The 10,897-nt window shown below is 40.7% G+C and overlaps 1 protein-coding gene across 5 annotated transcripts; it reads right to left on the bottom strand.

Annotated features, from left to right (window-relative positions):
- Positions 1 to 2,272: 2,272 nt before the first annotated feature.
- nr2c1 (nuclear receptor subfamily 2, group C, member 1) lies at positions 2,273 to 10,556 on the bottom strand. Of its 5 annotated transcripts, none has more exons than XM_088417268.1 (14): positions 10,294 to 10,556; positions 9,131 to 9,260; positions 8,251 to 8,484; positions 7,248 to 7,326; positions 6,975 to 7,154; positions 6,744 to 6,894; positions 5,557 to 5,653; positions 5,256 to 5,437; positions 4,511 to 4,664; positions 4,305 to 4,426; positions 4,080 to 4,225; positions 3,675 to 3,812; positions 3,489 to 3,594; positions 2,273 to 3,392 (listed from the first exon to the last, which is right to left on the bottom strand). In XM_088417268.1, the coding sequence occupies exons 2-14, from the start codon at positions 9,200 to 9,202 to the stop codon at positions 3,221 to 3,223; spliced, it is 1,833 nt and encodes a 610-aa protein (XP_088273394.1). In that variant the 5' UTR covers positions 9,203 to 9,260; positions 10,294 to 10,556; the 3' UTR covers positions 2,273 to 3,220. The 5 variants fall into 5 exon arrangements, with proteins under 5 accessions (XP_088273394.1, XP_088273398.1, XP_088273395.1 ...); XM_088417272.1 differs by having other exon boundaries at positions 8,251 to 8,466; XM_088417269.1 differs by having other exon boundaries at positions 10,449 to 10,556.
- Between the last annotated feature and the right edge of the window lie 341 nt (positions 10,557 to 10,897).

The following is a 10,897-nucleotide window of genomic DNA, read 5'->3' as shown; positions in this document are numbered from 1 at the left end:
ATATGTACATAAACATGTATACATATGCACACATAAATACATATGTAGTATGCACACATATATACATACAGAAGTGCTACTTTCACGTGTAAAGGAATGTTGTGAAATTATTGGTTGCTGAAGAGCAAAAACTGATAATTATTTTTAACTTAACGTACTTTGAGCAAGTCAACCACAAATATCTACAAATGAAGTTTAAAAGCTTCTAAAATTTAACAAATCAGTCACTGATGGCATGTTTTAAGTCTGTATTTTTTTTAACCCAAAAATGCTTTGCATTTACTGGTGGTACTTGGCTGAAAACCTATTTCACAGGGCGTACATCACGGAAAAAAGTTGCGAACCACTGAATTCGATGACCCGAAATTCAAATGATTATCTTCAACCAGAAACAAATCTCATTGGACTCTATTCCTATAAAAAAGATCTAGTTTAACAGGTATTTTGTAAAGAGCAAGTAGTTGAACGAATGAATGGATTTGAGTTGGTATAATAGTCCGTTCCACGCTTCAGATCTTACATAAGCGTGCTTACGTGAACAATTTTAAGTCTCCTTGCAAAAGGGAGCTTTTGTGGCCCGCTTTGGCAATCGTCTCTTTCCACGCAATGAATCCCCCAAATCCCCGCGAGAGCGTGGGAACGCCGCACCTGGCTCTGCGGTCCACATTGAGCCGGACTGGAACGGGCTAATCCGCCGCACCGGCCCACACGTTGCGTCACAAAACCTTGGTTTGTGAGTTCTTTTTGTCAGCGCAATTAGTTTGGCCCGCTTCGTTGGCGGACAAGTTAAGGGAAGCCTTTTGTGCGGCTTCCTACGAGCGAGCCCGTTCGGGGTTGACCCACAAATCGAAAACCAAGCGGGCGATTCACCTTATTCGGGCTTGTTACGGGAGACGAGGAAACGGCGCCGGTTGGCAGGCGTCGTGGAAGAGTTGCCACAACATCTCGGAGGTCACGTGACGGGGAAACACAGCGGGGGAAAGACTCAATGTGAATTATTCAAGGGCAACATGTAAACAATCTGCTGGAGCGTGTTGCGTGATTACTGACCTACTGACATTTTTGGTTTGGGTTGGTGGGGGAGGGGCGTTTTGACATGACGGCGTGGCGGCTTTCAGTTGTTTCAGCTGGCAAGATCCCAAATTAGGAAATAACAAAACAATTGAGCACATACTTGAGTCATGTGTTAATGAGGTCAGTTTCACCAAAACTGGTTTGCCAGGAATGGCTATTTGACAATGAGGAAACTTTACCCGAGCAGCATTGTCAACTAACGGTAACAAGTGCTTAGCAAATACCAATATGCACCACTGTATTGAACTTCATTTTGCTTTGGTTTGATTTGTATAAAGCTCAGTCACAATATTATGCACATCATAAAAGTTTTGTTTCCACAACATAATCCAATATTGTTAACAGTAATCCAATGTTTGTTTCGTTGGCAAATTTTTGTCTGATTATTCTTTTTTTTGCCATTTATTTTATTTGCTCAGTTATTTTTTACATTTTCTGTTTGTTGGTTTTTGCTCAATTTAGATTTTTTTTTTAATTTTCTGTTTGTTGGTTTTTGCTCAATTTAGATTTTTTTTTTTAATTTTCTGTTTTATTCATTAACTTTGTATTTGGCTCAATTCGGTCATCTTATAATAGCAACATTCTATTTATAAGCAAGTTTCATCATGGGTACATTTTTGTCTGAGAACCATTTTTAATGTAATTTTTTAATGTGTTCATTGTTTTTACTTTTTTGTTCAAATTTGATCTAGATTTGACTGATTTTGATCATCTATTATAATAATAATAAAAAAAATAATAAAAATAATTGCATTCTATTTATAGGCACGTTTCATCATCATTCTGTGTCATTTTTATTTTTGTCACTGCTAAATGTTTGTTCCAAAACATTACTATTTTTGTCAGAATTTAAAATATGTCTCTTTATTTTTATAAGCAGTTATTTTTTTGCCCGGTTTTTGTTTTTACTTTTTTGCCATAATATTCTTTTAATTTTTGCCAGCTTTATTTTTGTTTTTACATTTCTTTAATTATTTTTGTTCATACCAGATTTTTATCCATTCATTCTGGGGTATTTATCAGGTCAGACATTTTATATTGTTCCCCAAATGTGTTTTTTTTTCCTCATTTTAAACATTTTTGACTTTTTTTCCCAAGCCATTATCATCTTGCTTTTTTGTCAGTTAAATTTTTCATCAAACAATCCTGACCCAACAGTCTGTAGCAAGACATAAGGAAAGTGGACTGAAGTCATACATATACAACAGAAACTTGTTTTAATTTTGAATGGACAAGACCATAATATATATCTTTTTTGTCCAAAAGACAGGATGTGATCATCACAGAGTGCTCTACACCAAATTCCCTCCATGGCTCTGTTTACACACGTGACAGCGTAGTTGGGCCTATCCTTTGGATGGGCAAACAAATACACAATTTAAAAGAAATACAAGGTTATAACCTTTAAATTAGCCACAAATAAAGTCACATGAGGACATTTTTTTTTTGTCATTTGAGAAAAAGACAGCATGTCTGCGCACTATTCACGAAAAGATTGAAATATTTGTCTTAGGAGTGAAATTTCAGGATGAAGCTAAAAAGCACATGAACTCGTGCCTTTCTGTGACTCTTTGGGTATTTCTGGAGCAACTTAATATCAGTGGCCACTTGGAAATTGGCCACCAAGCTTAGAGCGTCACAGTGTATCATCGCCAATTTATAACGGAGAAAAAACGGAGAAAAAAATCCAAGAAATGCAAAGATGTGAAAACATATTGGCGCATTCATTGAGCAAAACACCTGCATTTTTAAAAAGTGCCCGACGTTGAAAACTTGGAAGTCGGACACTTTTTAGGTTCATCCAGAAATTTCACAGCAAAAACCAAATATCCCCACTTTTTTTGCAATGGTGTCTAGAAAACGTGTCCGACGTAAGAGTTTTTGTTGGGAGTTTTGCAAAAAGGCCTTAAGGCGCTGAAGCGTAAAATCCTAATGTATGTACAGTAAAATGCACATTCGACTATAGCAATAGTTCAGTCCTGATTGTGCAACATGAATACCCACCGCGTTCTTTGCTTACCCTCAAGTTGCGCTGACCGACTCAAAGAGGGTCCATACATAGTCAAACTGTTCGCCGTGACCACGTGGTGGCCGAGACTGTCTCCAAGAGTCCAGCCTTATAAACATGAAGTTGGAGCAAAGAGGGTCAAACCCCGGGGAGCGACTGGCTGTTGTAGTCGGTGGAGTCCATTTTGAGGATGTACGGGATGATGCTGTCGATCTGTACGTTGCCGATGAGACCGGCGAAGAAGAGCTCCTCTGTGACGGCGGCGCTGATCAGGCGCAGGGCGGGAAGCCGCAAGAGCAGCTTGGACAAGCTGCAGAGAAAGCCAACGCCACAGAACCAAACGCCATCATATGCAGTAGTGAGGTACCCTGGATTAAACAAAATATAAATGCACTCGAGTACCAACCGGTAGGAATCTTCCGGATACGTCCGCGTTACGTAATCTTGCAGCTCCATGTAGGCCTTTTGCTGGAATCTTTCGATCTGCAGAGTATTGTCGATGCCAGGGTGATCTGATGCAAAAGGAAGCGGGGGAGGGATGTTTAATGGGGCTGGTTACAGTGCCCTGTTGGACTATTTTAACAGGGCGCACCAGGACTGAAGAGAACAATGGCTTTGAGGAAGGCATATTCGTAAGCGTCTGGGTCCAGCTTGGTCATGCTGTTACAGAACTCCTGCAACCTCCAAATGTGCTCCATCACCAGCTTCACTCGGTCTTGGGAAAGCTTCTCTGTTGGACGCGACCAAACAGTAAAGGAAAAAAAAAAATAATAATGTCAGAGGTGTCCAAACTATGGCCCGGGGGGGCAATTGCGGCCCCCAGTTCATTTTTAAGCGGTTCAGGACATATCCTAAGAATGAGATTTGCTTTTAGTACTACGTAGTGTAGTAAGTGCATGTGAGCATCTTGATCATGCGTTGTGCCCTGCGGCAGCTCCTTCTGAGTGTTATTAGTGTGTTCGATTGCTAGTATGTTAAGGTCCTGGTGTAGGCCTACCTTCCTGTAAACTAGTCTGCAGGTGGCTGATGATGGCACTTAAGATGGTTCCCACGTTCATGACGTTGGAACACTGAGCCAGACCCAAAGCAAACAGCTCGTTCCAACAAGCTTTCATCAGGTTGATGTCGTTGTCCTCTTGGCCGCTGTAAAACACGACGGGGTTCCAAGAAACATCCTTGTGCAACCCCGTGTCACGTTCACCAAGAGGGGCACATGACTTACCCTAAGGCTTGGAAGGCAGGTATGGAGCGCGCCCAGTGCATGGAAAGAAAAAGGAGGCGTGAGGCTGACTCGCAGATGTAGTTGACGTTGAGGTACTCTGGCACGGGCACGGGCATCATAAGCTGCGCAGACAAAAACGTGAGCGATCATCCGGAAGAGAAGAGCGCTTGCACATTGCGCCCTCCTTGTAACGGCCAGGTGCTTACTTTGAACGGAATATGGGAATCTGAGAGCAGCGAGCCCTCCACTTCCAACACCGGGCCTGACTGGTCGCCCGACATCAGCTGCATGGTGGCCTCCAGGTTGTTCTGCGATGAGTTATCGCCAGAGTGCAGGACTTTGGCCAGTGTGTCAAAGGCTCTGCGGAGCATCACGGCATTAGATAAAAAAAAGAACTTGTAAGTACTATGAATATGGCAGTCCATTCAGTAAACAACAATTCAATATATTCAATATATTCCATATATTTTTAAAGAGGAATAATTTGATTTTAGTGTATCATTTATATCGAAACAAATTCAAATCATTTTTTTGTTGAACCTATAATGTTAAGTCAGTTATTCCCCCATTCAAATGATTAAATTCTAAATCAAACGATAACAAACCCCCCAAAAACAACAAAATCCGCTTATCTTCACTAAGGTTGGTATTTAAAAAAAAGTCATGTATTGATTTCCAGTATAACTGATTTTGCATCATGTCAATTCATCCTCAGTGAACCAGGAAGTGGTCTCTAATCCAATATGACCACAAAAGCCTATTTTATGATGCAGTTCATGCAGGGAAAAAAAATGCAAACAACAATGTCCAAGAGGATGTATTTGGCGTGAATTTCATTATGTCTTTAAGCATGAGACCACATGGCCCAGCGGGAAATGTCATTATTCTGTGTTTGCGCTCTTACCAAACAAGCAGCAGCCTCTATTTACCTCGAAACGTGCCGCAACTCACCGACTGATGTCACTCTGCTCGTCATCCTGCAGGTCCGTCAAGGAGTTGTCGCCGTTGCTGAGCGTCTCCACGCCGGCCAGCTCGCAGGGACAGTCGCTGGCCTCTCTCGCCTTGTTGAGGTGGGCGAGGGAGGTCACCACGTTGGCCAGCGTGCTGAGGTCACCTTGAGAAGGGTCCTCGTGCTAATGGAGACATTTTATCTGTCATTGGAGCTCCTTTACTTGAGGAGCACTGCTTTTCATTCTTGCTAATATTGTGTCCTGATGGTGTTTTATGTTTTTGATGTAATTGCTGGCATTACCTTTTCTGGAGATGCTGGGATCAAGATGGTGTTTTCCATCTTGGGGAAGGATTGTTGGATGTTGAGCAACATGCTTGACTCCAGCAAATGTGTTGACCTGTTTATACAGATGTGGGATACATCACAAATTACATGATTTTTTTTTTTTTTTAATTCACTTAGTGTCCGACCAGCAGCAAAAAATCCTCAGAAGGAAATTTCTACAAATCACAATTGCTCAAAGCTCAAGTAACAACCAATAACAGCTTAGCATTCAAATGTCACATGGCCTATACTAAAAAAAAACAAAAACAAAAAAAAACAGGTGAGCTGTGAATGGCTGTTACCTGAGCCTTGAGCAACTCTGAACCATTTCTGGCGACAGCAAGTGACAAAATGACCGTGCCCAGAAAAAATGGTGGATTCTGCATCTTATTTCATATTCCACAAATGCAATATGAATTAGACTGCTGTGTTTAGACTCGCGAGGGTGCATAGACCAGTCCATACCAAATAACCCCAGAAAAATCTGAAGACTTTAACCAATCTGATTTGATGAAACCTGGTCTACTTGTTGATTGCTCAACGCTGCGGTCGACTGAAATTGGAAATTTTCTGCGAAAGGCAGTGTTTGAGAATTTTTTAATGAAAATGTCAAACTTTGGTGAGCTCCCAAATCCTTGCTTTGACCGACCTAAAATTTCAAAAATGTGTTGCACCATCACTATCAACATGTTTACCAAATTTCATCAATATCTAAATGGGCTTGGATAAACCCATCAGGTGATTTGGCATGGAATAGTTTTGGATTGGCTTCCACTTTTGAACCTCTAAGACGTTTGTTTTTGCGACATTTTCAAAGGGTTTTTGCAGCAAGGACTCGATATGATAGCAGACATTGAAGTTCTCCTTTTGTTGTCGGCTTTGTGTTTTACTTTCTTTATTAATGCCATTGCACTAAAATTGAGAGATTTTTGTAATCATTCATTTTGTGGTGGAAGTTATTTTTTGTGTAGTGGTGTGAGTGTGTAATAATGTACAGTAACTTAGACTACAACTTGAGCCTGGGAACTTAAAACAAAGCTGACGTTTTTTGGAGTTCCTGTAAAATTGACGTTTTGCCCGTATGAGGATTGGGCCCAAATGTGAAGATATAGTGATTATCACTTCTAGCCGAACATACTAAAGTAATCAATTGACTAGGTTACCTGGAAGTATCCTTGTCGGAAACAAAGGTGGGCGTGGCAGCCAGTGGACTGCACAGGTTCTTGCGTATGTAGATCTTCTCAGTGGAGGCCGCGCAGTTGAGTGACCTTTCCCTGGCGGGCGCGTCCATCGGCTTCCTCTCGCACTGCACGGCTAGAGACATAGCAGGACACTCCGGTCAGGAGCAGAGTTGACGCAACCTTATGGAGAACACGGTGCCCGCGGCGTCGTACAATCCTGCTTCATGCCCACGGCCATGCAGCGCTGCAGTCGACAATACTGGCAGCGGTTTCGGTGGATCTTGTTGATGGCGCACTCGCCGGAGCCCCTGCACGTGTACACCAGGTTCTTCCGGATGCTGCGCTTGAAAAAACCCTTGCAGCCCTCGCAGCTGACGGCTCCGTAATGGCGGCCTGCCAGAGGGATGAAAACAAGGTCACGACGTTGGGAACGTGATGTGCGTCACGGGAAAAATAGCGTTAAGGCAAATTAATCTTAATTTGGACCTGAGGCCTTGTCTCCGCACACAACGCAGTACTCCACAATTGGCTTGCCAAGTGATTGCTCGGAGCCCTCAGTGACAAACTGACAAAGGGACAAAAAGGAGAGTCAACACCTTGCAAAATATTTAACTTTTTTTTTCTTTTTTGGATTAAATTTGAATTTCTTTTGATTCCACCACAATACTGCTCTTTTGTTGGGGTTTTGATGTTTGTTCTTGGACGTACAACAATCAACATCTAGCAATTAATTCATCAATAATTATTTTGAGAATCAATCATTTGAGGACTTTATTAAACTTAAAAATATCAAAATCTTCAGAATTTCAACCAAGAGTAAATATTCTCAGATTTCTGTAGTCCTCCATGAAAGTAGACATTATATTTGTGGGAAGTTTTTAAGACACTTTTCCGTTAGGTGAAAAAAAACACACTATTGCTATTTTTTTTTGATGGACCAAAACCATTACTGAATAAAAATTGACATTTGCTCAAGTTCTGCGCTGCCAATTTGAAAAAAAAGTCCTGTTTTTGATTAAAGGAATGAAAATTAAAACTTGTTTTTTCCATACAATACATCCACAAAATCAACGCAATGAGTAATCAAAACAATTGCTATTTGCAGTCCAAGTTGATTTTTTTTAATTATCTTTATATGTATACGTATGATTATACATCCTTTTTTCAGCATCTACAGTAAGTATCTATTTCAATTTGCTGTGCCCACTTAAAGCTTACTATAAACCTAACAAATCAAAAAACAGGTTTACACTATATTGCAGATTTAATTAACGAAATGTTCAACCAGGCCAGATTATTTCACCTGAAAGCAGGTGAATTTGCTTGTAACTTGACAAAAAAAATATATATATATATATATCAAAATACTACTGAAAATGAATACATTAGTGGACAAGCCCATGATCTTTACCCCATGGCACAGTAGGGCGGAAACGACAAACCCCAAAATATCAGAGCTTCTCTGTACATATGTGGTGAGGGAGGTCACCTGAATTTGCGGCCCGGACAGATCAGGAGAGGCAAAGAGCAGCTGGTTAACCCCAGGGCTGTCCGGAGTGGCGAGGATGACCTTGTTGGGGGAGCCCTCCTGTTTGGCCAGGATCACCTTACCGCCGGGGGAATAATCAGCATTGGCCAGGATAAACTGCTGCTTGCCTGGAGATGCCGCCTCCAGGGCGGTGACAATCTGGATCTTCTGGCCAGTCTGTGGATCAGTCACAATCTGGAGGATATTCAAAGATGACATTGCAAGTAGTGAAGGTCAGCAAATAAACACAGTAAATAGTCAAGAGCCACAAGATGAGCATGGAATGTGCTATCAAGTGTTCTTCAATTCATCGCAGTATAAAATGTCACTAATGAATGCTGTTTTACAAGATTGACAGAACAAGAATTTATCCAAAAAAAACATCGAAATCAATTTGGCAGCATTTTGAGTGGTAAAGGTGATACCAAGCATTTTTTGTCTGTAATTAATTCAATATATATATTTTTTTAAATAATGTGCAATTAATACCTTTAAAACAAATTTTGCAACCTGTTGCCGCTGAAAAATGACATCACATGTACTCAGGTCAGGTCACCAATCACAGCTTAGTCTGTGAGTGGCACATGAACAAATCCAGACACCAGGGAAGCCGTGATTGCTTACCTGAGCTTTGAGCATGTGACGTCATTTTCAACTGACAGCAAGTTTAAAGACGTGTTTTGAAAACGTATCAAGTCCACATGAAAACAAAAGCGACCGAATAATGGAAAAAAATATTACCCTTTTATAGCTAAAATGGCTAAATAGGTACAGCATTCCTTTACGTTTGGCAGCCTTGTGCATTGACTTTAGAGGTAGTAAAAAAAATATATATATATACCTGTATTCGGTGTCCCACTGACATGTTGTTATCTGCTGATACGAGCTGTATCCTCGGAGTCTGCCCATCCATTCTCACGCTGCACACATCTACTTCCCAGTGCACCTCACCTCAGTGCCCCATCAATTACCTAGGAATGAAACATCCAGTATGTAAGACCAAAGACAACCTGTGTATTTGATACCTGGGCTTCCACGTCACTCACCAGGACAGTCTCCATCTTTTAAAGCCACGATGGCAAATCAATGTAAACAAAAATTTCATGTGAACATCACACATATTTAATATTCCATTTCTAGTCATTCGTGTAATTCAGTCTAAAGAGATTGTAGCTCTTGAGACTTAAAAGTTATTTTACAAGTGAGAACGTGCTTTATCTGAAAGATGCACAACAACAACTCCTTTATAAAGAACTCAATCATATTTTTTAATCTGTAAATCATGGGCCGCATACTTGTAATTGGACGTAAACCATTTTGGTCCTTGATTAAACTGAACTGAAAATTGATCCAATATCAAAATGACAAAGACCATACAAGACCCTAAGTATGAATATGAAAGACAATGAATACATGCGACAAAGTATTTCCATCCTTTTACCGTTACTGTCAACAAAAAACGTTTGTGTGGCCTGTGTTAGCAACTCTGTCCAGACAATTAAATGCAAATTGTTTATTCACGACAAAACACAACAATCAGGCTCGGTTATAGGATCCAAGCAAAAAAATAAATTAAAACCCCCCGCCTGACAGTGCTCCCCTTAAAAAAAAATCGATACGGAAGATAAAGGTATTTCTTTTCCTGTCGGTGAAAGGTCAACATTGAAGGGTTAACGGGTGCAGAGGCCCATACGAGCGGAGCGGAAACGCAGCGACAACGATGGGGCGGACGACCAAATATGCCTTTAAAATAGGTTTAAAATTACGCCATAGAACCTCTGAAAAGGAGAACAAATATCCACATTTTCGATCTTGGCGTACCTGTGCGTAACACTTATTGGAATAATGGTTAGCGACGTTAGCATGTAAGCTAACGTCTTCAAAATGGCAGCTAGCACAAGAGATAGCGGTTGAATATGTGACTCGCGTTAACATTATCAAATTAAAAAGCCAGAATGATATTCAGACAGTTCGAGAGTGTACCGAAATAAACGTTATACTTACACGGCGATGTGCTAACGAGCTAACTGTTAGCTGTGTGCTAGTTGGAAGGCAGTAGCAGCCCGGCTGTTCCTTAGCGCCCTCCCGGCGGATGTGAGCGCTAAAGCGGCGACGTTAACCGAGTCGCCTCGGTTTATACACAAGCCAAATTTGCTTACCTTTCCATAGGGCGTTATATTTATTTTATCCTCTAAAATTCAATGAAAATGTCTTTATTTTTCAGAGCTTGGTGGGCGGGTCAGAGTTCGTGACCCCTATTTTTTTTTCTCCGCTTGGAAAATGTGCGCATGCGCATTAATGACAAATTAGCGCTGAAGTTGCAAGATTTTAACTTTTTAGCTGACTATTTTGGCTAATTTTTAAAACGGGTCTGGTTTCTAAAATGAGTCAAATGCTAAAGTGGACGCCAGTTTTCTTTACGTTTATGAGCATTCATTTTAACCAAGTTCCTTTTTAACATAAATAACATTGAGACTTTTTAAAAAAGGAAATGCACATGTTTTTGTTAATTTCAGCATTTTAAGGGTAACATTCTCAAATCCTTTATGAAAAACGGTCTATCTTTACAAACTTGTTTTCGTCCAGCTTTAAATTAGGTTGTTGGGTT

The sequence above is a fragment of the Hippichthys cyanospilos genome, chromosome 6 (genome assembly GCF_059441005.1).
Source record: "Hippichthys cyanospilos isolate Australia breed blue-spotted pipefish chromosome 6, RoL_Hcya_1.0, whole genome shotgun sequence".
Classification (NCBI taxonomy): Eukaryota; Metazoa; Chordata; class Actinopteri; order Syngnathiformes; family Syngnathidae; genus Hippichthys; species Hippichthys cyanospilos.
This window is presented reverse-complemented; position numbering and strand designations above follow the sequence as displayed.

What these genes read in the sequence shown, in the direction of transcription:
- nr2c1 (XM_088417267.1), bottom strand. Translation starts at nt 9,202, where the DNA reads ATGGATGGGCAGACTCCGAGGATACAGCTCGTATCAGCAGATAACAAC. An exon ending in GTGCGGAGACAAGGCCTCAG is followed by an intron (nt 7,155 to 7,247) that starts GTCCAAATTAAG and finishes TCCCTCTGGCAG; the next exon opens with GCCGCCATTACGGAGCCGTC. An exon ending in TCCCAGCATCTCCAGAAAAG is followed by an intron (nt 5,438 to 5,556) that starts GTAATGCCAGCA and finishes TGTCTCCATTAG; the next exon opens with CACGAGGACCCTTCTCAAGG.